Here is a 24,786-nt window from a genome sequence, read left to right on the forward strand (position 1 = left end):
AAAGCTGCTGCTTGTTTTTTTTAAAGTCTTCACCGAGTGCAGAGAGGGACATTCTACTGGTCACCATCAGTGGCTGTTTCCTTCTGCAGAAGAATTTTGTGAAGATCTTTCCTCACACTTCATGCAGAAGTGTAGACAGTAACACAAAAAAATCCTTTTTCTTCACCCTCACCTTTCTGTTCTGTGAAGTGGGATTTGGGGACATAATGGGTTTCACGAGTAGCTGGTGTATTTTTTTAAGCAAAACACAAACCTTCATCTTTCTTCTAATGCACTGAAGTTCTGTCTTAATTCTTAATGTAGTTACTGAATACACACTTCCAAATTTTGGAGCTATCCCAACTTTTATTTGTACCTGACAGTGGGTGAATTGATAATTAAAGGGACTTCTTGCAAAGCAAGTAAATAGCTTTGCAGTACAACCCATCCTAAAGGAAAGTAAGGAATAATGTGCTACTATATCAAATGATTATTCTTTTTCTCTTTCCTCAGTTGCCTATTATTATGGTGGTTGCTTTCTCCATGTGCATTATTTGTTTGCTAATGGCTGGTAAGTCACCATTGAGTTTAATTCCCTAAAACTGGCTTGTTTCTGTGTGAACTTTGTGTAAATGGTTACCAGTAACTGTTCAGTATAAAACTGCTGACCCTGAGGTTGGCTCAGTTGTTCAGTGCATGGTCCTAGTAAGGTAACACCAAGGTTGTGGGTTTGATCCCTGTACAGGCCACTCACTTAAGGGTTGGACTCAATGATCCTTGTGTGTCCCTTCCAGCTCAGAAGTTCCTGTGAACCTGCTTCTCAGTCGTTCTAAAAGCTGTTTGGGGATTAGCACTAAATCAGTAATGTAGGAAAGAAAATGAGGTGCTGTAGAAAATGTTAGAACTCATATAGAAGTCACTTAAGGGTCAGTTAATTGTTCCCTGATTTAGTTGCACCTGAGTAGACATCTGGGTTTACTGTAGGCTGGATGAATCCCCAGAGGAACAGCTGTGTAATCTTGGGCAGAAGGGCAGTTCAGAGCAGGCAGATAAAGGCATAAGCCTGTATGGGTGTCCCTTAATCTAAATCTGTGGGGGAGTGGTGAAGGTTTTTGCCTTCTGCTTTTTTCTTCAATTTTCTAACATTTAGTGCCAGTAGAGTTCTTGACTGACTTTCGTAGATGTGTTCCAAGAGCTGTGTGGCAAACACAGTTTTCTTAGGTAAGGAAATAGAAAGACCTGTGAAAAACTTCTGACTTCATTTGAGAGCAGATCTCTGAGGGAGGGCTTGAAATATTTTGCTTTTGGACTAAAGTAAAACTGGTAATTATGGATGGTGAACTAAAATGTTTATCTGACTCTTCTTCACAGGTGATACTTGGACTGAGACACTGGCCTATGTGCTTTTCTGGGGAAGTGCAAGCTTTGGAACTTTTGCTATCATCCTTTACAATGGCAAGGATTTTGTAGATGCACCCAAGCTGGTCCAGAAAGAGAAGATGGACTGAATTTGTGTGTGTGGAAAGCGGCTTGGTACTGAGGATTCCTCAGGCCACACTTGGAGTCTCTACTGACCTGCTTTCCACACCAAGCAATGCTCTCTTGGACATTCTTCCTTGGCAGTGGGGGGGTCAGGAAACCATGTCCTGTGGTGGTGGGAGCTTTCAACTGAGACCTGACTGGACAGTCTTGATTGCAATGGTCCTTGGAATATTGCATTAGTGAACAGGGCTCAGCCCTTACTGGGTAATGCAAAGACAAGAGCCAGCTTTTTGGTGTCTGGAGAGCTCTGCTTACGCTCGTGGTCCAGGGGGGCTGTTTCAGCTGGTTCTTTGGTCTTGACAGAAGAGAGCTCTGATGCTGTTCATGTGTCAGGGTACCCAGAAGGTGAAGCATTAATACTGGAGCAACTGATAGTGGTCTCTGAGCAAATATGGCTTCATACCAACAAAAAGTCTAGGTCCAGACTTACAGCTGGATTACATTTGTTGTGATAGTCCACGTTAAGGAGTCCTTCGTGCATATTTGTGTGTGGATTCTTTTCACTAAATACAGAAGATTTTTGGAATTCTAATGCTGTTCTAAAATGAGGTTTTTGTCCTGTCTTGTTTATCTAGAACTGATGCAATATTCTGCTAATCATTGTTCGGGTGAAAGGGCAGTGTCATCGGATGTTCCTGAAGTTGCAAATGTCTTGCACTGTTTCAATACTACGGTCTCCATATAAACATTCAGTAGTTAGCCAGTTAAAGTATAGAACTTTCTTTCTAAAGATGTAAACAAAATCAAAGAATGTAAAAGTCCTTTGCAGTGTTTATTAAACCTTCCTTATGCTAAAGTTCCAAAGTATTCCATTACTTTTAAGAATGGGTCACAACATAAAAGGTGTGAACTTTATGTTGTTTTGCTAGTCAGTTGCCTCTGTCCTTGGTTCTGTTGAAATAATTTGTCAAGGAAGGAATAACAGCCTGAGGAGAAAGTGTTAAGTCTAACCCCATGTTTGCACTTGGGAGCAGCAGCTTGCTTTTCATGCATGATACTGTAACACTCTTAAAAAAAAAAAGGAGGAAAAAAAAAAAGAGCTACCAACTGATGCGTGCTGGTTAATGTGTGTCTTTAAATTTAGTGCTTCCAAGCTATATAAAAATAAGGACCAATTTTAAACTATTTTGTCACTTATTTTGTATGGTTTGTTCAAAACCAGACATGGAACTTGCTTAAGGCGCTGTGCATTGTTTAATATTTCCTGTAAGTACAGCTGTATATTCAGAGTGCGAGTGTAAAATTTAAATGGGGGGAAGGGAGAAACATGTAGAATACTACTAGGACTAGCACAGTTGTCACTATTGGAGCTAGAACACAGAACACTGACACTCCAGTGTTCCCTTGTGTTATGACTGAAAATATGTACAGAGATTTTTTTTTTTTTTTTGCAACTGTTCATTTAACCTTGAATGTCTCTGGAGGCCTCTCTGGGTTTTGTGTAAACAGACCTGTTCATGAGCACTAGTACTTGCAAAGTATCTGTTTGCTTCTAGATGCTGTAATGGAAATACCAGTTGGTGGTTAACTGGAAAATCCTCTAACTTAAGATTTTCAAAGGTGAACTCTCTCATGGGCACGAAGTACAAGAACACCACAGACTCAGCATTTGAAGGTAGTGGTTCTGATGGCTCGCTGGCAGATGGAGTTTGAAACACCTTGCATCTTTGGTGAAGAACTTGTTGCAGCAAAGACCAAACTTGAATTGCTGATATAAAAGGTTTGTAAGACAGAATAAGGCAGGTTTTAGGAGCTGGAAGGTACCTGTATTTCGGTGCTTTGCAAAGAGTCTGTATTTCTAAGATCACAAATGGTGTACTCCTAAATGACAATAAAATGTTCAGCTTTTCTAGATGTGCTGTCCGTGGTGCATTTTGTGCATTGGATTAGACTGTTCCTAAAGTGCTCCTTAGGAATTGTTTCTCCCCTAGAGGGTGCTTCAGTTTTGTGTCTGCTCCTCACCCCTGGGGATGTCGCTCTGCTGTGGTTCCCTACTGATGGTCTCACACCGTGCTCAGTGTCAGTTTGCACAAGTGTCACGTTCCAGCCTTCACTGCCAGGGCTGCATCTCAGTCTGAGGCCTCCTGTGGCTGGAGTTCTCCAGTGCTGCATCCCAGGCATCACCTGCTCAGGGCTGAGGACTCTGCCTCTTTCCTCACAAGGGCATTCAGACAGTTTTCTGACCACAGCAGTAGGTGCTTGGGGTGAAAATTCAAGCTGTCTTCTTTTACTCTCACCTTCACCGGGTGGCTGAGATACACAGTCACACTCACTCACACTCTTTTATTGCTATTTGATTTTTGGATCCTGAAGCCATGGGGTTTTTTTTAAACTAATTCCTTATGGGTACTAGGTGTGGGTACTTGGATTGTTTTATTTTTTTTCCAAAGCTCAAAGATTTAAAATTAAGTACTTTGTTTTTCTGTAACATACTTTAATTAAGGCACTGTAATTGTGAAACCTTGAAAAGCTCCATTTTCACAGCCTTCTTTGTCCATCTCCCACTGCCAGCAGGTCCAGGGAGCTGCTCCTGCCCCTCTGCTCAGTCCTGGTGGGGCCAGGACAGTGCCGTGTCCAGTTCTGGGATCCTCAGCACAGCAGAGACGTGGAGCTCCTGGAGCAGGTGCAAGGATGATTCGGGGGCTGGAGCATCTCTCCTAGGACAGGCTGTGGGAGCTGGGGCTGTGCAGCCTCAGAGGAGACGGCTGAGAGGAGATCGCAGGAACGTTCACTAAGGAAGGTGCCAGAGGATGGACCAGGCTCTTCCAGGTGCTGCTGAGCAACAGGGCAAGAGTCAACAGGCAGTGACTGATGCACAGCAGGTTCCACCTGAATTCCATGGGAGCGATCGCACATGGAGCAGATTGCCCAGAGGGGGTGTGGAGTCTCCCTGGAGACAATCCTGTGCTGCAGCAGGGAAGTCAGACCAAACGCCACAGTGCTGCCCTTTCCCCCTGCCCCAGTCTGTGCTTCTCTCTCCCTGATGATTCCCGCTGGATCAGCGACCCTGTGTGCGGGGCGGGGCCGCCGCGGGTCCTCCGGGCCGGTGGGGGGCGCTGCCGCCGCGGGTCCTCCGGGCCGGTGGGGGGCGCTGCCGCCGCGGGTCCTCCGGGCCGGTGGGGGGCGCTGCCGCCGCGGGTCCTCCGGGCCGGTGGGGGGCGCTGCCGCCGCGGGTCCTCCGGGCCGGTGGGGGGCGCTGCCGCCGCGGGTCCTCCGGGCCGGTGGGGGGCGCTGCCGCCGCGGGTCCTCCGGGCCGGTGGGGGGCGCTGCCGCCGCGGGTCCTCCGGGCCGCTGGGGGGGCGCTGCCGCCGCGGGTCCTCCGGGCCGCTGGGGGGGCGCTGCCGCCGCGGGTCCTCCGGGCCGCTGGGGGGGCGCTGCCGCCGCGGGTCCTCCGGGCCGCTGGGGGGGCGCTGCCGCCGCGGGTCCTCCGGGCCGCTGGGGGGGCGCTGCCGCCGCGGGTCCTCCGGGCCGCTGGGGAGCGCGGCCCTTCCTGGCGCGGCGCGGCCCGACCCGCCCGAGCGAGCGAGCGAGAGGCGCCTTCGCCGCCGCGGCCGCGCCGAGCCCTGCCGGGGCCGCCCGCACAGCGCCATGAAGCTCGTCAGGTGCGCGGGGGGCGCGGATGGGGGCGGATGGAGGCGGATTGACCGCGCCCGCGGCGGGGAGAGCGGCCCCGGGATGGGCCCGGCGGAACAGGCCCCGCTCCGCCAGGCGCGGCTCTGCCAGGCCTCTCCTTGCCAGACCGTGCCCCTCCAGTCCCTCTTTGCCCGGCTCTGCTCCGCCAGGCCCCTCTTTGTCAGACCCCGCTCCTCCAGCCCCTCTTTGCCAGGCCCTTCTTTGCCGGGCCCCTCTTTGCCGGGCCCGCTTCTCCTCCAGACCGCGTTGCCGCGCCGGGCCCTGCGCGGGTGGCTCAGCAAAGCTCCCAGTTTTTGGGGAAACGCACCCCCGCGATGGGAATGGCGTTGCCTCCCCGGGACGGTGCAGGTTATAAAATGGTTCCTTCTTTGTGCAGTAATGGCCCTTCCGCCGGGAAAGGCGCTGGGTCCGGCAGTCGCTCGGGTGTCCCAGCGCCCCGGGACTGGGCAGGACTTGGGGTTTGACACCGAAACATTCCCGGCAGAGTCCATGAGCGCCCCATTGGAAAGCTGGGGATAAGCGGGAGCTCGTTGTGCGGGCTGTTAGACACGAACGGCTTTATGCGGGAATGAAAGGGTTTGGCCTTATTTTAAATGCGTTTTCCATTCGCAGGTTTCTGATGAAGCTGAGCCACGAGACTGTGACCATCGAGCTGAAGAACGGGACGCAGGTGCACGGAACGATCACAGGTAGGGCAGGATGCGACGCTGGAGCGAAGTGTTCCCGGTCGCCTTTCGGCAAACAGTTGGCGGCAGCCGCGACTGGAATGAGCTTTTTTTGTCCTGTGCTCCCTCTTGCGGGGGGACGCGCTTTTGAATTCACGTGTTTATGTGCCTTGGTGTTTGTGCCTGGGTATTGTCGGAAGCTGCTGCGAGCAGTGAGGAGCTGTGACCTGACCAGCTTTCCGTGGGGAAAGAGCCAGGGATGGAATATCCACAGCTTCTCCGGGCGACCTGTTTTCCTGTGGGAACGCTGATGAGGTGGTTTTAGTGCTGTGCACTGGTAAGGGTTAGGCAGCGAAATGTCTGTGAGGTGTTTCAGTGTGTCCAGATTTCACTTGTGAAACTGCAACGAGCAACAAAAACGTTGCAGCTGAACCAGCTGAAAAGCGACTTATTTCTTCAGTGGTAGCAGAGATAAATGCCAAATGTTAAGTGCTGATGTGTCTCAGAGTGGTTACATTTTGCATGCAGGCAGTTCTAATAAAAAAATAATTATTTCTGTTGAGCACGTTTTTGCTCTGAGGGGAACTTGGATGCCAATGCATGTTTGTGTATATTTGCATTGATTTCATGAGATGGGTTTGAAAATGCAGAGCCAGATGTGGGATGCAGGGCAGAAAGGAGTCCTGGTGATGGGAATATGGCCCCACTGTTGCCAGAGGTCTGTCAGGTCCCTCTGTGGGTGTTGCTGTTCAGCAGGTGCTTCTTTGTACTACTGAACTGAAAGTTGTAGGGAAAGTCTTTATGGTTTAGTGTCTGGTTCTCACGTATCAAAAAATGGGTGAACTATTTTGTTTGCTTTAATAATCTCAGTGTGACAGTTCTGTGGGTGTTCCTGTGAGCTTGTTACTTCAGAAACATCAGGTCTGTAGGAGAGGCACGTTGTGTTGAACAAGGCAAACCCTCACAGCTGAGCTGAGGAAGGGGCTTCATCTCTTTCCTGCTCTCACCCAGACAGCTTTTACAAGCTCGTCTGCCCAGACACTCTTTAAAAATATACAGCTCTGTGAAGTTTGAATGTTATTGCAGAGGATTGCTTAAGTGCCTTTTCAGCCAGTGGCAATCTCTGGAGGTTTGGCAGGGTTCAGAACTGGCGTTATTTTGCAGCCAGATCCATCAGCTCTGATCAGAGCTGAGGGCACCCCCCGGTCCCCGATCGCAGGACGCTCCACTGAACCCGGCCAGGTGGGCAGCAAACACTCCGCAGGTCTCCCGACCTCGCTGCTCTTTCAGGCTTAATTGTTGAGCAAAGCTGCTCTCGTTTTCTGTTTGGAACCTGCAGAAACTTGGAATGCAGTCCATGTTTCTCAGACTGCACTCTTCCCTTTACAGTGGTTGGTGAAGTGTGTTCAGTTGCTGTGCCCTTGGGCTGTGCAATCTCCTGTTCTTGGCTGCTGAGGGGCGGGTTTCATGTCCTGCATCCTGCGGGAACCAAGGGGTGGGTTGGGTGGAGTGCAGATGCCAGAGCTGTGTAAAATCCAGAGGGAGGGGGAGAGGACAGAGGAGATACGTGGGCAGGCACAGCACAGTGGTTCTTCTGGTTCTGGCCTGAAGTTCACTTGTGTTTCTTACCCTGGTAACACATCTTACAGTTTATTTTTACCTCAAAGGGTTGTTTGTTCTGAAGTTTGAACACGTTAATTGCTCCTGTGGGTGCCCTGCCACTGAATTAGCAGGTGCTTGTAAACAGCAGTGTCAGTCTTTGCCTCACTTTTGATTTGGAAAAGCTACTTTTGTTTTGATCTTCATAGCTGGAGATCAAATCCCACAGAAAGCTCGTGATGTGCAAAATAAAAACTTCTTTTAATTGCTTTTCATGGCTGTTGCTTAATAACATGCATCCAAGTGAGAGTGTTCCAGTTTGGGACTATGCACAGCACAGCATGGTGGGCACAGTGCTGATTCCTTACCATTATTCCATGCTGGCTGTTCTCAGTGTGCAACCACAAGGGTAGTTCCTTATAGGGAGGGTATTTTATCTACTCTTATAGTAGATCCCCCTCTGGTACTGGATGTATTTTATCAGAAAATAAATGCTGCTTCTGTGGTTGAATTTTCCTAAGGCCTAGAGAGGAGGTTTTACTTCTTTTTAAGGGAGCAAGGACAGTGTTAGACTTCTGTAATAGGCAGCAATTATTGTTCAGTGGAACTGATTTAACCATTGGCTACTGAGTGTTTTACCATTGGCCACCTGGCTGCTGCCAGCAACCTGGAAAAGCTCTCTAGTGATAAGGTGTTAAAGGCAGCAATTAATAACTTGGCAGACATAATTTAAGAAGGAAAAAGACGGGTAGTTTCATTCAGTTGGAGGTTGAATTAATTAATGAGTGGCAGAAGCAGGTATGAATGATGAGGATAAATCTACAAGCATGTGAATACTGGAAAATAGGCAACAAGAGACCTCCCCCCTGAGATCAGGCTTGTGTTGTTTCAGGAGTGGATGTCAGCATGAATACACATCTCAAAGCAGTGAAAATGACGCTGAAGAACAGAGAGCCTGTGCAGCTGGAGACGCTGAGTATCCGAGGGAATAACATCCGCTACTTCATCCTGCCGGACAGTTTGCCTCTGGATACTTTGCTAGTGGATGTTGAGCCAAAAGTCAAATCCAAGAAGAGAGAAGCAGGTTAGTTTGTGCTTTCTTAGTCTGTGTTTGTTCTGCCTTTTTCTGTGTTTTAGTCCTCTGAATTTGGAGACATCTGATTTGAGTCTTAATGTCTGCATTTGGCATCTAAGTCCTTCATCCTTGAGGGTTTGATACTGCACTGGCTTAGCTGCCTTTCCCACCTCCTTGGCATCTGCAGAGTGTTCATTCACAGCGACTTACGTGTATGACTTTTCATGCATCTTATTTTTAAAAATGTAAATGTTTCTCAGCTTGAGTAAATCTTAACCCATCTCAGTCTCACAGTTGGCACCAGAGATTTACCCTTCCTCTTCTCTCAGTGTCTGTTGTTTCCCCAGTTTGTATGGGGAGCTTCACATAGACTAGTAAGAAAGTACAGGACAGTATCTCAGGCAGTGCTGAATAATGCACTGACATTTGGTGGTGGATAAAAACTATTTCTGAGAACTGAATTTGAGGGACTTGAAAACCTGAGGGAGTCTAGGCTGTATTCCAATGAGCAGATCTCTGGCTTTGGCTCCCAGTAATGTTCCACTCTGCTCTTCCTGGAACTTTTTTCTCAAAAAACTGTTGAACAAAAACATTTTCCTTAGAAACCTCCCAGTATAGGGAGTAATTCAGTTTTAATTCACACTATCAAAGATTAATATCCAGTAACCCCCAGAAAATCTATAGCAGTGTATCTTTTGCCCAGCAGTTAATCTGTGCTTTTAAAATAGTAAGCTGGAAGTGGAAGTTAATTGTGCTCTAAAATAATGTACCCTTTCTCCTGTAATTAGTGTGCAGGTATTTGGGTCTGCAGTGTGTTTTGTAATTAGTGTGTTCACGTTCCTGACATGGGGTGAGGAACCCTCGGGTGCATCACCAGGTGCAAGTGCTGTGGCTGCTTTATAAGGATAAAGTTCCCAAAGGGGTTTTGCTCCTGTCACATCCATTAGAAACAATCTGACCACATGGAGAAATGAGTGTGGTTTGATTTTTTTCCCAAACCTCACAGTGTGAACAAGATGAGGAAGCAGCTGTGACAGTCCCCGTTACCTCCGTATGGAGCTCCTGCATCCTCAGAATGTGGGAACACTCTCAGCCCGCACCTGTGTCGTGCTGTGCTTTGCCTTAATCCGTAACTGCCCTGCAGCTCCACAGGTGTGACACCCATGGTCTGTCCCTGGCAAGTGGGACTGTCAGGGGAAGGCAGAATGTTCCCTGTGCTGTGCTGTGCGTGGCACTGTGCCTTGGGCCCAGGTGTGCATCAGCTCTCCACTAACACACGGAGCTGCTGCCATTGTTCAGTCAGGTGGGGATGATTCCATGGATTTTAGAGGCAGTACTGCCAGCAAAAAAATGACACCTTGCTCCTCCTGTCAGGTTTTCCCTGTGCCTCTGCTCTTCCTGTCTTTGCTGCATTTCCAACCTCCATACCTCCATACCAGAGTAATCCACAGCCTGCTTCTTGAAGGGGATGTTGGTGTGTGTCTCTTGCAGAGCACTCTCTTCCACAGAGGGTTTAGTATCTCTGAGCCCTGCACTCACAAACATGTTTGAAATGAACCAGTAATTTCTAAAGTTGGCAGGGTGGCCTTGCAACCAGGTAGGTGGAGTCACATTTCTTTAGGAGAAAGGGGTGCAATGGCACGTTATCAGTGTATGGATCGTTTGGCAGTTGGTGCCTGCATTACCCTGTGCTTGTCTTGCCTTTACCATTAAATAGCAGTGAAGCCAAGGACAGACAGACAGACACAGCCTGCGGGAATTGTGTACTGAAAAACCTGATACTAAAGATGAAAATATTTCCTGAAACTTACTGAGCTTTAACAGACTTAATATCTGACTTAAAGTCTCATTGCAGGGAAGCAGCAGTATTTATGCTAAATACAAGATGTTTTAATCAAAATGCAAGTGCTCTTGCGTCTCACTTGCTTTGTCCTTTCACCCACTCAGTTGCTGGAAGAGGCCGTGGCAGAGGCCGTGGCAGAGGCCGAGGTCGTGGAAGAGGAAGAGGCGGCCCAAGACGATAACTTCTCATCATGCAACTGTTACCAAATTCTGGGCAATTCTAGGTTTGTTTTTTGTACAGGTCTTGTTTATGGTATCCATTTTTAATAAACTGAAATGTGAAAAGGTTGTCTTTCCTTTGTCAGCAGAGCCTGGGGAGGGAGGTGTGTCCTGTTTCCAGGGGCTGCTGCAGACTAAGCAGGTCTTGTTGGTGTTGGTTGTCACTGTCACGATTTTTCCCACACCTGAAGGCTGTACAATTGCCTCTTGTGTTTTGCCCCAGAACGAAAGACTTGGTTTGTTGTGCTTTGTATTTGAAATTAATCCCTCTTTTGTAAGGCACTTGCCATCTTCTAATGGTTACGTAGTTAACCCCCATCCCATGAGTGTGTCTCTAATGTTCTTCAGAGCAACCTTTTTAAAGTTCATAGATATAATTTTAATGTTTTCTAATACATGAAGCTTACAATTTAAACATGTTGCTTTCTTTATAAAACATTTACATAGGGAAGTTAACTGGGTCCATGGAACTGCTGGATTGTCACATCTGATGATTAAAGAATACTTGGATATGAACTTTGTCAAAGCTAATTATATGGCATACTTTTGTTTGGGTGGGGCTTGTAAAGCAGCTTTATCACAAATATCTTCTAGTGTACTTAAAGTGCATCCCTCGGAAATACAAAGTACAGCACAGTGCACAGTTGGATACTGGAAGTGGAAGCTTACTCCTTCTGGGGGTGAGAGAACTTGTGCAACTCATACATCTGTTGCTTCGCTGGACACCAGTATAAAAAACCACATTGATCTCCCACTACCATCCCACTGATTTCTCCTACGTAGGAAAGGGATTATTGCATTCTCATTGCCAGACTTCTACAGTTTCCTCTGCTGATGAAACACAGACTCATTTCAAATAAGGTGCACACTTTAGTATGGCTGTCATGAATGGTTAAGGGTATTTGGTGGTACTTTGGTGCAGGAACATGCTCAGTTGGTTGTTCATGTTTCCACACAGGCACTGCTACAACAGAGTGGACAAGAATCACCTAACAGTGGGTAATGGGCTGATGTGATAGGCAATGTGTGCTAGCTAGCATCTTGTGAGCTGCTCTTCTGGTTTCCCCCTCTCTTCCAGAGGCCATTTTAAAGCTTCATCTTCTTACAGAAGAGCTTTTTTGTTCCCCAAACCATCGTGGAACCTCCCAAGAGCACTTTTTGGTCAATATAGCACCCACCATCCTCAACTCTATAAATAGCTGCTACAAATAATGGTTGCTGCTGTCTTCCAGAAGTGCCCTGTCACTGATGACGGGGTAAGGTCTTCCCAAATCCAGCTGTCAGCACTCATGCAACGGTCGAAACTCTTTCCCTCTTCAGTCTCTTCCTTATAAAAGTCACTAGTGCCCCCAGGGGGATGCACATGGTGGACGCCGCCACCAGCAGCCCGATCACCGCCAGGGCATAGCCGGGGTAATCCTTTGTCACCAGCTGCCCCTGCAAGGGAGAGAAGCAGCGTTGGATCTGTGGTTTGTGTGTCCCACAGTCGGGTCAGAGCAAAGCTGTGCATGGATCTAAATGGGACATGGGAGGAGCTCTCCTGGCTGTGGCAGCCCATGACTGCCCTCGATGCTGGGCTCTGCCCAGCCAGGCACACTGAAAACTGGCAACAAGAACATTGCTGACAACAGGACTGGGGGGAACGTCTGCAAGCTTTGGTAAAGAGCGGATTTTGGCTTGTTTGTGTTCCTTAATGAGGTGGTTGGGCCCTGACCTCTGTCAGGCCTCGGTGTTGCTCTCCTGTGACAGCCAGTCAACAGGCCAGGCCCACCACAGGTTCCAAATCGTTCTGGTGTCAGGGCCAATTATGTACTTTGTTTCTGCATCAAGGGAGCATTTCCACAGAAGGTTATGAAACCAGTGGTTACTTATCCAATAGTAATTGCTCTGTGGTAAATACACAGTTCACTGTACATAAGTGTTCTGGCCACAAAGAAAAGTATATATGGAAATTATGATAACTATTCCAGCAGCAGTTCAGTTCTGTTAAAATACCACAAATTTTGTTCAAAATAATATACTTTAAAAATAGCTTTTTTTTTAAAGTGCTTTTTAAAAGCTATTTGGGTCTTCAACATTAATAAAGTTTCAGTGCATAAAGAGGTCAATTAAGAATCAGAGGGAAAATAGTTGATTTTACAGAATCACTGCATCATCACTGGGTCAAGTTTTCCCTATTTTTCCTTTCCACAGAATCAGGGGTTGGCCCTCACTGCAGCTGCAAGCTTTCAGAAGGCAGTTGTGTGGAACAGTTTAGTTAGGAAGGAAGGAACAAAGCAAAGTTTAAAAAAACAAACTGAAAAAACCCCAAGCCCCAAACTATTTTACCTGTGTGGCATCCCATGCTTGGTATTGCAAGGTTCCTGTGAGGATGTAGTCAGTGAGGTAAAATATAAATAGGCTTATAATTAGCAGAGGACTAACAAAAGCCCACATAATTTTCCAATACAAGTTTGGCTTGCGTCCAATCATGGTGTAAAGATCTTTTTCAAATCTGTGTTTAAAAAAACAAAACACTTTTGAGAATATCTGCGTATGTTCAATCAATACCTTGTTCTGAGTCACTTCAAAACCACCTGCAGAATTCAATGTCAGATGAGAAGGGGGAGTACAGTTAACAACACATGAGCAGAGGATTGTCTGAAGTACTGGCTCACCAGAATCATGGTGAGGGTGAAATCAAAACAGACAGAAAGACTTCCAAGAGAACCCCAAACTGCAGAGAGTGGTAAGAAATAGGTACAGCAACAAAAGTTCTGGCTGGAACGCAGGTTCAGACCGTTACTGGTTTCAGCTGACAGAGAAAAGCAATGATGCTCAAGCACTGTGGAGAAAACTCTGCTGGTTTTTGTGTAGTTGAGTTGTTCTCACTGCTATTATCTGACTGTCTTTGAGGAAGTATTAACACTGGGGATTGTACCTAAAGCCTCAGAGGAGACCTGGATCTGGCTCGAAGGCTTTGAACTCATCAATGACATGATACCCATGCAGGTGCCTGTGCATGTACTGTGCTGAAGCCTCTTCCTTTAGACACCATGAGCAACAAACACCTCTGCTGTTCAAAACCTTTCCTGATGCCAAAAAATCCTTTTACCCACAAGGGATGACTTGGGACACCAGCGATGGGTGGGGTGACCTCCTTTGAAACCAGACTGAGTGGCACTGTGTGCTGCTGCTGAACTACTGTCATCAGAGGAGCAGAGGTTTGGCAGAAGGTGCTCTTGAGGCCAAAGGCAAGGGCAGCGAGTGGGTGTGCACAGCTCATTAGCACTCCCCTGCCAGCAGAGGTGGTGTCAGCCCAGCCTGGCCCCCAAGCAGCCCCAAACCAAGGCCCTGACAGGGGTGTGCAGGGCAGGGGAGACCCCCCTCACCTTGCTGATACTACAGCATAGGAGAAACATGCAGCACAGGGCAGTATTTTTATTCTTGGCCCTGCATGTCTTGGCCTGTGGCCACTGCCCCTGCTATCCCACCATGAAGAAAGGAGTGTTCAAGCTTTACCTTCTTATCCCGTAGATGTAACACACAGCGATGGTTTCTACCAGCACAATGAGCAGCAGGGAGAGGGTGGCTGCATAGTCATTGAATATGTCAAACCAGTAATTTCCAGCCTCCACGGTGAAGATTAGGCCAATCACACAGTTAAGGAAACACACAATGCCTGCATGGATAAAACAGGAACATCTGTTACACCTGGAACTCTAATTGTGTTTTGGAAATGTCATACTCCTTGTGACTAAAAAACTGGTAGGATTTCTGCTGAGCAGCTTTCTCCGAAGAGAAGAATACTGTTTTTTACCCTCTGGAAAAGACCGGTCTCTGCACATGTCACTGTGCTGGTGTGTCCTTAAACTGCTCCTCAGACCTGCACAGTCACAGGACATTACCCAGAAATGGTCAAGACAACCAAGTCTTGGCTATAGCCTTGTCACATTCAGTATCTGGTGTTGCCACTGGGCATCCTGCCAAAACAGGTTTTAAGGTGGGACAACTGATTTCCATGCCTGAACAGCAGCACATACTGCTTTTGGCCAAAGACTGAGGTGTTTTGCAGTTGGGACACAGGTGATGTGACTGAAGAGCTACTCACTGCAACTATCTTGGTATTTCTGTCTCTCTGAGTTTCACCAGTCAGCAGACACCAGTCTGAAGGAGCTGGGGTTTGTTGGGAAGCCTGTAAATACACATTCACAATTGCCCTATTGCTTTGGGAGCTCCGGAGGGGAAGTGCCAGGCAGGATTTCACAAAGGCAGGCAAACCTTTCCAGCAGCATAGTTACTACTCCCTGCTCCACCTGACATCAGAGAGGGACCCTCAATGGCAGTGGGACACCAAAGCTTTCGCACTGTGGCCTGCACTGTGGGAAGGTGGGTGCTCACCTGAGATCACCTCCTTGGGGAAGCGGGTGGCGATGACCCTGCTGTCGGTCAGCGGTGTGAGGATGGCGGCCGTGTTGCCCAGCATGCTGCCAATGCCCAGCATCAGCAGCATGAAGAAGTACAGCACGGAGTACAGCTGGGGCACCTCCATGTTTTTGATTGCTTCAGAATACACTATAAATGCCAGTCCTGTCCCCTGGACAGCCTGTCAGAGAAAAAGGGGGAAAATGAGTTACAAGCAGCTCCTCAGCTCAGTAAAGGACATAAGAAGGACATAAGAGAGTGATTCTGTCATGACAAGGTATACCTGCAGTGGTGGTTTTGCACAGCTAAAGCAGATGAGATTCTGGCCAGTTTATCCAAACTGCGTGGACACTGGCAGAGTGCCACTCATAGCAAAAGCACATTTGCCCCAAACATTTGTGACCTGCCCTGTTCAACAGCCAGAACCAGCAGGCTGGCTGCACTGCTACCTGGTTCAGCTGCTCATGACTCAGGTGAGCCCCTGCCCCATCCTGAGGTGTAGGAATGACCCCCAGCCCCTGGTCAGGCAGTTGCTGCCTCTGCAGATGTGCTTGCATGGGGCTGCCTGGGCTCAGGGAGGAGAGGAGACAGCCCGAAGCAGCAACTCACCGTGTCCAGCTCAGCTTCCAAGCTGCAGTTTTTAATCTGAGGCACTAATTGGGCGTATTCCTGTGGGTAGGTGGACATGAGGTAGTCTTTCATCTCACTGAGGTTGTCTGCAGTCAAAGAGCCTTCCTCCAGGTCGAAAGCATTCATCAGCAGCAGGATCACCCTGGGAAGGATGGCAGGAATTTAATGGCTTTCAGGCCCCGGACACTTCATCCCCTTCTCCACCACATGCAGATATCCTGCTGGCCCCAGGGATGAGAGTCATGGCACTTTCCGAATGGGACACAGGTGACCTTGCGCTTATCTGTGCTTTGTAGGGAGCAGCTCCTGTGCCCACACTGCTGCTCCCAGCAGGGATTTTGGGTGCCAGCCAGTGCTGGCTGCTGTCTCTTCCCCTTTGCCCTCCAGTCTCACGTCCACACCCCATCAACTTAACGAGCCTTTTGGCAACCAGCAGGGACTAGCAGCTTGGTTTCCTCTCTGATCAGCAGCTAGATTGAAAGCTCTAAAAATATGAGTAAAAGTGTAACTGTTGCAGGCCCTGTGCCAGGGACTTCACGCAAGCTTGCTGCCTCAGGACACAATCCTGCAGGCTCTTAGGCACCTCCAGAGCATCGGAGCATTGGAGGCTGAGCTCCTAGAACAGGGCTTATCTTTAAAGGTGGGGGGTCTGGGCATTGCTGCATTTTATAAAACAGCCTCCCCTACCCCCTGAGACATGTGACAGACCAGAACACAGGGGACAGTGTCTCTGTGACTTGTCCAGGCAAACTCATCCTCTCAACCAGGCCCGTGCCTGGAAGCAGCACCCAGGTGTCAAAAGGCAAGCGGCTCTGACCTTTCATCTCAGGCTTCATCGCTTTAAATAGCTCCATTAGCTTTATTAGAGCAGTATCAGGTCTGGGCTTGGGGCAGCACTGGCAGCACTGTGTGCTGTTACTGATTTACCTCCCCTCTCACCTGCCCCAGAGCAGCATGCGGTGGGAAACGAATGAAACACTGGGCTCTTACTTGTTTATGCAGCTCTCGTAGTTAAACGTGGCCTTGAAGCCGTAGATGGAGAAAGTGACGATGCTGGCAAATACGGAGGTGGTGCTGTTGATGAGCGAGACGATGATGGCGTGCCGCTCGCAGTTGTTGCTGGGCTCGTTGTAGCTGGCAAAGGCGATGAGGCTGCCGAAGCCAAGGCCCAGGGAGAAGAAGATCTGTGTGGCAGCGCTGATCCACGCCTTGGGGTTCGACAGCTGCTCCAGCTGCAAAGCCACACCGACAGCATGAAGCTACACATGGATTCCCAGCCTGCCCTTTGTGCACCCATTTTAGTTCAGGGTTGGTTTGGGGCAGGGTTACTGCTACTACTGAAAGTAAATATGCTATAGGTTATGCTAATGGCAGGTCTTTTTCTGCAGGAGAAAGCAAGCAGCTTATGGGCTCCATGGCAGAACAGGCTGCAGCCACTCCCAGCTGAGGTTTCCAATCTATGTTACTGCTGCAGAAATTCAATGTAAGGAAAAGGAGCACCACCACCACCTTTTAAAAATGTCCACATTCAGTAACTTATAACATTTCATGAGAAATTCAATACAGTTTTTCTGTACCTTTGGCGTGAACATGTAGACAAGCCCGTTCACAGCTCCATGAAGTGTTAATCCTCTGATGAGGTATATGATGAGAACACAGTATGGCAAAGAGGCTGTCAGATAGACGACCTGGGGAAGAAGGGGAAATACATAAGACAAAGCTAATCCACTATAGTAATTTTCTTTACATAAATAATTTCCATTATTGTGTTTGTTCTCATGTATTAACCTTTAAAGAAATATTTTCAGACAAATCTAACTTTAGATTTACATTTTAGGGAAGTAAGTTTTCAATAATAATGAAGATCTGTGCTACTGTTCCCAGGGTCTTCTCTTTGACTGGAACTGAAACAAAAATCTAAAATACTTGCAGTATTCACCAACTCGGTTCTGCATCATTTAGTGGAGTAACACCAGTGTGCGACTATCTATCAAGGCATACTCATTAGGCAAAGGTCATTCATCATTTGCTCTGGAAGGAAGGCAAGCAGATCTCATAAAAGGTCGAAATCAAACTTCAGTTGAATCAAACTGAATCAAAACCGAATTGAATTTGTTGCAACAAGTTTAAGAGGTTATTCTTAGTTTATAGTCTCTTGGCTTTCTGTGTTCAGCTAAGACGATTTGGGGATTACAGCCCTCAAGCTTGCTGCTTAGTGCAGGCTCAGCCGGGACATTGGGGTTTTTCTCCCCACTTCCTCATAACTTCTGCTGGGAATAAAAAGCGAGCAAAACATGCCTGATAGGTGTCTTTTTTTTCTTGCAAAGACCAAGGAACAGACAACTCCTGACATGGCTCTGCTGTGGCAGACTGCTTTCCTCATGGCCAGCAGCCTGGAGACTGGTTCTGCAGCAAAGGTGGCTGCATTGAAAGGACTTTCTGGATTATTTCTTTAGTATCACTCAGTGTTTGGGTTGATGCTTCTTCAGTTGCAACTTGACAGGGCTCGGTGGTCTGGGGGAGGTACTGTGACCCCAGGAAACAGCAGCCATGGCCACTGCTTTGGGCACTGCTTTGCCCTCCCCACGCCGTGCCCTGGCTCACAGGGCTGTGCCCAGCTCTCACCTTGCCGGTGGACGCGGTGCCGCGCAGGATGCAGAGGTAGACCACGAGCCAGGCCAGCGTGAGGCAGAGCGCCTGCTCCCACTGCACATTCCCACTGGCCTCCAGTGATGGAGAGATGTTCAGAGTCTCCCGGTACCAGAAGTACTGTGTGGACGACGTCCTCTCACACTCCTCCTCATAGCCGGTGCGGTTGCTGTTGAGGGGGCAGGTGGCCCATGGCAGGGGGTCCTGGGAGGGAGGGGCATGGAGTGAGTGCCAGCTGTCAGCAGGGCAGGGAGAGCCCAGGTGCCAGCAGGGGATGGCGAGGATGATGGCAAGGGCAGGTTTCTTCCTGGTGCTTGCTTGTCTCTGCATGGTGGTGCCTGGGGAGGACCCTCTCCCCTGGGGATGACCTCTTCTGACACTTTCCCCTGGGAATGACCCTCAAGGACAGATCTGCTCTGTCTTTCATAGCTGGGGATGACCAGACTGATTTTCTCCCTGAGAACTGAGCCTAATTAACCCTCTTCCCTGGGGTTGACATTCTCAAATTCTCTCCCCTTGGGCCAATCCTCCCCATTCCATCAGACAGACCCATCCCAGGATGCAGGACACCCTGGCCACCAATGCGTCACAGGGCTGGCCTTGACCCATGTTTCATGGTGAGAAGACAATGGGGGAGCCCATGGAGGGAGACACCACTGTCTTACTTTTCCCTTCAGCAAAGCCCTGGGTGGGTTTCTGAAGCTTTTTCCACCCCTCCACCTCCCCTCCCCAGCTGGTGATGGTGCCATGCAACATCCAGCACCAATGTAGAGCCCCCATGACCCTCCACAGCCGCGGTGGGGCCAAACTGCTTTTGGGTGCCACACACCTGGAAGGAGTGGAAGAGGTACCAGAAGGCCCAGGCATTTATCACATTGTAGTACATGGAGAGGAAGAAGGAGACGACAACACTGGCAACACCTGCAGGTATGGAGGGAGACACTTGATCAGCAGCAGAACCTCCAAAATGCCCAGGGTCCCATAACACCCAGGGGGTGTGGGGGCAGCAGGAGGGGCTTTGCCGTTGCACAGCTATGTGCATAGGATATGTCTCTGCCACTGCAGCCACCTCCTGCTTCTCCTGCCTGGACTATCCTGCACTGGAGTTTAGGTCCTGTGCAGTTAATAGCAAAGTATCATTAAAAATAAAATGCCTGTATGCAAATTAACAATAGTTTGAGTTATCAGGGTAATTTAATAACACAAAACTGTAGCTAAGAGTGGACACTGGTAAATGGCAGACAGCAACAGCAGTGGTAGGGAATTAGGGCACCATTTTATCACTCACGTTGAGCTCACTGAAAGGTGCTCTTGGGGTCAAAGCCCAGTGCAGGCAGCCCCAGGGGCTGGGTTTAGCACTGGCCTTCACACCGTGATTTTGGCAGTGTGCCTGAGGGCAGGGGGACTCACACCCCTGATTGCAGGGACCCAGCACTGCAAGTTGTGGTCTGGTCTCAGTGGCCCCACAAGAGATGGGATAAATGTTGCTCTGCTCAGCTTGGTGAAGCCCAGTAGAACCCTAGCTCACTCCTGGTTTCTCTGGAAGACAAAGCTCTCCATTCACAAATCACTCATGTTCTCTCTGTGCTGGAAAAAAAAGATGTAAACTGAGAACATACCAACACCACAGAGGTAGGGGCTTATTATCTTCCAGGCGCCGATGCTGCCCTGACGCATTCGCTGCCCCACAGCCAGCTCCAAGTAGAGCAGTGGCATCCCCTCAGCAATCAGCATGATCAGGTATGGGATCAAAAAGCCACCTGCAAGAAAAAACCCAACAGTCAGCTTTCAGCAGATCAGCAGCAGGATAAACAACACGTTGCCCTGTTTGTGTCCAAATCACAACTGTCAAGTCACAATGCTGTCAGTGCCTCACTGACTGGCTGAGTCTGGGTCCTGTCGGGGCACCGTGTGTATTGAAGGCATGGCCCAACTCTGAAGGACATCCCAGAGGGTTTCAGGCCGTGTCCCAGAGGCTGGTGGGCACTGACTGCCTGGGCACAGGGAATTTTCCGCAGGAACTTGGCAGAGCTGGGCTTTGTGCTGTTAAACTGTGTTGGGTCACCACTCCGGTGTGTCAGGGCTGCCTGATGCATCGTGGCAGTTTGAGCGAAGTTGGGGGCTGGGGCTGTTAAAGGGTAACCAAACACCAGCCCAACCTTGTAAACGATAATGAGAGAAAGAGGAGGAAAAGATTTACTTCATGTGGGGTGTTCTGTGGCACAAAGTGCTCAAAGAAAAAGTAACAGCAACGTCCTTTTTGAATAGAGTTTTGAGTTGCATATTGAAGTCTGGCCTGGCTTAAAAGAAAAAAAAACAACCAAAAAAAAAACAAAACAAAAAGCTTCCCAAGCCCCATGCTGAGCCTACAAGCACCAGCAAAGGGATGAAGGCTTTTCTCCCTGGGTTTCACCTGCAGGAGCAGACTCTGGGATGGGAGGCACATAGTTTCCTTCTGCATGGGGCTCCTCATCCCTGCTTCTCCCCCACATGGAGAGCCACAGAGATGCTCCTGTGAAAGAGGATCAGCAGGAATGGGAAGGTTGACAGTAAGGGAGAGGAAAGGACCTTTCCATCTGGCAACCAGGATGTGCTTTGGCTTGAATTTCTGCTGAAAAAAAAATAAAACCCTTGTACTCAAACTTGGGGTTCACTTCAGAAAGAGCTGCTGACTGAGTCAAAAGCTGGATTTTTGCGAAGGCTTCCCTGCTTCCCTTTTTACAGCAAGCCAAAATATTTACGTAAATATCTCTTATTCAGGATTTAATCTGTGGCATTAACATTCCTTGCAATGGGCTCTGTGCAGCGCTGTGGAGGAATGAACTCCAGGCAGCAACTGCAGAAAACTGGAAATAAACACAGAGCAATAATCCGGTTTATTCTGGGAATTAATTTCCCACCTCCCAGCTCTCTTGTTATTAACAACCCCTTTGTTAGTCTGTTAGGTAACTTCCTATGCCACACGGGAGCTGCCGGAGGTTTCAGAGCTCCTGCAGGCGCTCTGTGCCAGCGGGGCGCAAGTGCCCCAGCAGCCACCGAGGAGTTCTGCCATGTACCACAGGGGAATCAGCACCAGGCACTTTGCAAAGGCTTTTCTGCACTCTCAGCAGTGCTGCCACATGCTTGGTGTTGACTTCGCCACCCTGCAAAAAGTAGGAATGCCTTCAGGTTTGTCCTTCACCCCAGTGTCCCCCTGATACTGGGGGTGCCAGGGCTAAGCCCCTGCCCTTCGCCCTGCACCCTATTTGCATGCAGATCTTGTTCCCAGCACTACTTTTCCTAAAGGGTAGAACCAAAATGGCTCATACAAGTGACACAGTTCCTGTGACTCAGCACAGCAAAACCAGCCCCCAGGCCAGTTCCCTGCAGTTGGCAAGACATGGATTGTGCCCTGGGCCTGCTCAAAGTGCTGGGCTTGTCCAGCAGCACCTTCACCTCTGCTCAGCGTCTTGTCTGGTGCTCAAGGGCTGCTTTGCTCAGGACTGAGCGCTGCTGAGCACCAGCCCTGCTGCTGGCCCACCCCAGTCTCGTTTCAGCCTGGCCCAGCCTGTTCAGGGACAGAACAACTGCATCTATGAGGTTTGAACCCTCCCTGATCTGCTCAGGTCAAGCTCTCTGGAGGAGAGCAAGGAGAAGGAGGCAATCTGCTGATGAACAGAAAAGCAAGTTATAAAGTCTGCAAATAGTCTCTTTATCAGCATCATCCGTGATAAGGGCCCTATTGCTCTGCTGGGCAGGACAGGAACTGGCTCCGTGCTTTTCTACAAGGATGATGCCAAATAAGGTGACATCCACCCTTATCTCAGTGCCTGACACATCCAGCTTTTAAGTCCCTGAAATGATGTTCTGTCTGCATGGGTTTTGTGGACCCCCAGAAAGTCACAGAATCCTCTTTAAGAGGGCAGTGAAAAAAAGAATTAAGAAAAGCAAAACCTCCTGTCAGGAGTTTTAATTTCACAGTTAAAAGAGATGCCTTTCCTTATGTAAATTTAACTGTGGAAGAGAAACATAGCAGAGAATATAATGGAAAATAATGGGAAAATAGTTTTATAAAAGCATGATTTTCAGAAAATACTTGGGTTGATCATAAAATGATACAATAGTTTGAGTTGGAAGGGACCTTTTAGAGGTCATGTAGTGCAACTCCACTGCAACAAGCAGGGAAGTTTATTTAATCTTATTTCAAGTTAATCAAAAGTTCCAGTTTGGGTGACATTTCAGAGAATTTTCACCATCTCCTGCAACACAGGTGGCTGGTCAAAAGAACCACACAGAGCCCTCAGAATGTCCGAGTTTAGCTGTCCTTCAGGATGTCTGCCAAGATAGGCTGCTAGAGAGCTGATCACGTGCAGTTTAACTGCGTACAGAAACACTCGCATTTTAAGCTCTGTGCTAGAGTTCAGTGTCAGATGTGAAGCCTTTACCCTTAAAGCATGTGTAGAAGAATCCATGCAGAATTACAGCACATCTATCACTCCTGATATCTGAATCATCTAAAGAAGCTTCAGCCACTGCACCATCTGTCTTCTGCTGTAACTTCACCCACTGTATTATCTGCATTTTTCTGACCTGATCCCTCAGGACGGCTCTGACGCAGTCTCAGCACTGAACTGGCTTCTCCAAAACCAGCATGAACCAACCCCTACTGCCACACATGCATTCAGAAGTAATCTACAAGCCAACATAACAAGCATAAGAACAAACATCTCAGTATGTTTCCACCTGAAAGGAAGCAAAGACAGAATCGGACCAGAAATAGATGAGGCAGATGCTCATCATGTCCCTTTACTGCAATGCTGAGAAGGGTCCAACACAATGATAACAAATGCAGTGAGAAGCAAAATAAAACTTGGATATCTTATAAAGATAGGCTCTTTCTAAGGATTCTTCAAAACAGTGGTAGCTGTATATTAAAGGAGATTACTGGTGTTGGTCTTCAATTTATCTAATTAACTGACTTTTGATTTCTAAGGAAGAACATCTGTGGCTGGTATATGATGCAGATATCATCTTGTTCGGACCCAGGAGAAGGATAAACTTTCAAAGAAATTCTTTTTTTGAGCCCAAATCAATGCATTCCTTATTTTCAAAGGTTCCTGGAAGGCTCTAGCTGTGGAACTCCTGTTGATTATGGCGTTTCAGCCAACTTCAAGGCAGATTTCCAGCCAAGTTATCATCTTCTTAAGTTAGGCTTTGTATAAAATACATAACACTAATAACAGAAACTTGATATGATACAGCTGATCCTTAAATCAGCATAAGCATCTCCCCTTCTCAATATATTCCACATCCACATATGTGAACATACAAGGAACTGAACTAGTTTCTGATGACTTCAGAGTAATCCTTTGGGGCAAAAAAGTAATAGATTAATACCATGTGAGCCTGTATCTCTCACTATACCCTTTTAGAAAACATGGGCCTTTCCACTGCTTGACTGCACTTCTAGGAATCAAGTGCCACAGTATTGGGGCAGCTGTCAGGTAAAAGCCAGATGCTAAAGAATACATCCAATAAAGCCACAATGAGACAGGCTGCACACCTACAGAAAGCCAGACCTCCTACTCTGGCTTGGACCCTGCTGGGTGGACAGGGCACCAGCACAGAGAACATACTTTTGGACTTAAAATTTGCCATACTCCTCCTCGAGGGAAGCAAGAAACATAAACCACACTTACCTCCTCCGTACATCTGACATAAGTAGGGAAACCTCCACACATTTCCCAGCCCCACGGCATAGGAAATGCAGGCGAAAATGAACTGCAGGGGATTGTCCCACAGCGGTCGGGATTTCTCCATTGCCTGCTTGCAGGCAGAGGTTTCAGTAGAGCCTTCCTGCCCTCACTCCCTCAGGGACTCTGCCAACCCTGCCTCACTCCACGCCAGTCCGGCTTGGAGGGGAGGGAAAGGCGGAGGAGCTATGCTTGCCAATTCCTATCAAGCTTTTTAATTACTAATCTTATTAACAGGCACATACTGAAGTAGGAATGCTGGTAAATAGATTATAGACACACACAGAACTATAAAATTGGTACTTTGGGCAAACAGCTGCTTGGGTTTTGACTGGCATTTCTGGGAAGGATGTGAGCTGGGGGATTTTTATGGACTCACATGCTGAGTTGACACCGTGAGGAAATAACACTGGGGCTGCAGATTGCTTTTGGAACTGGGACATTCCTTCCTCACAGGGCTCCCTTCCCTATGACCGGCATTCCCGTGCATGAGGCACCAGCTTGAATTTGATAGCACAAAGAAGGGATTCTCACACCATTAGGACTGACCTTAATGCCTGTAAGAGCTGACTTTTAGGGCAAGGGGTACCAGGAAATGCCAGGAATAAACAGATACTTAGTCATCCCATCACTTATGACCAGGTGCTCTCCCCAGTCATCCCAGCACACTACCCAGCTCCAAAACCTCCCCATCAGCAGCACAGGTCCCCATCCCACTGCACACTTGAGCACAACACTCCAGTTTGACCCTCCAAGGTATACCCTTTACATACTCTGCATGTGTGTGACAGCACGAAATAGCCTAGTCTCTTTTCAC

At 48.3% G+C, this 24,786-nt stretch overlaps 3 protein-coding genes across 3 annotated transcripts in view; 2 read left to right on the plus strand and 1 right to left on the minus strand.

Moving 5' to 3' along the window:
- Positions 1–3,373, plus strand: part of SACM1L (SAC1 like phosphatidylinositide phosphatase) — a 30,701-nt gene extending 27,328 nt beyond the window's left edge. Inside the window, exons 19-20 of the mRNA XM_071561375.1 lie at positions 493–550; positions 1,351–3,373. Of these exons, the coding sequence (XP_071417476.1) occupies positions 493–550; positions 1,351–1,487 (195 nt within the window). The 3' untranslated portion in view covers positions 1,488–3,373. The remainder of the gene's footprint in view (positions 1–492; positions 551–1,350) is intronic.
- A 1,560-nt stretch (positions 3,374–4,933) lies between these two features.
- SNRPD1 (small nuclear ribonucleoprotein D1 polypeptide) lies at positions 4,934–11,070 on the plus strand. The gene is made up of 4 exons (XM_071561377.1): positions 4,934–5,123; positions 5,767–5,843; positions 8,311–8,502; positions 10,441–11,070. Exons 1-4 carry the CDS (start codon positions 5,110–5,112, stop codon positions 10,515–10,517), a joined length of 360 nt encoding a protein of 119 aa, XP_071417478.1. The 5' UTR covers positions 4,934–5,109; the 3' UTR covers positions 10,518–11,070.
- SLC6A20 (solute carrier family 6 member 20) lies at positions 10,432–24,134 on the minus strand. Its single transcript, XM_071561376.1, has 11 exons — positions 23,916–24,134; positions 19,857–19,997; positions 19,067–19,158; positions 18,214–18,441; positions 17,166–17,276; positions 16,579–16,820; positions 15,568–15,730; positions 14,935–15,139; positions 14,056–14,215; positions 12,883–13,048; positions 10,432–11,991 (listed from the first exon to the last, which is right to left on the minus strand). The coding sequence occupies exons 1-11, from the start codon at positions 24,034–24,036 to the stop codon at positions 11,842–11,844; spliced, it is 1,779 nt and encodes a 592-aa protein (XP_071417477.1). The 5' UTR covers positions 24,037–24,134; the 3' UTR covers positions 10,432–11,841.
- Between the last annotated feature and the right edge of the window lie 652 nt (positions 24,135–24,786).

This window comes from Pithys albifrons, chromosome 7, assembly GCF_047495875.1.
Source record: "Pithys albifrons albifrons isolate INPA30051 chromosome 7, PitAlb_v1, whole genome shotgun sequence".
In the NCBI taxonomy this organism is placed as follows: domain Eukaryota; kingdom Metazoa; phylum Chordata; class Aves; order Passeriformes; family Thamnophilidae; genus Pithys; species Pithys albifrons.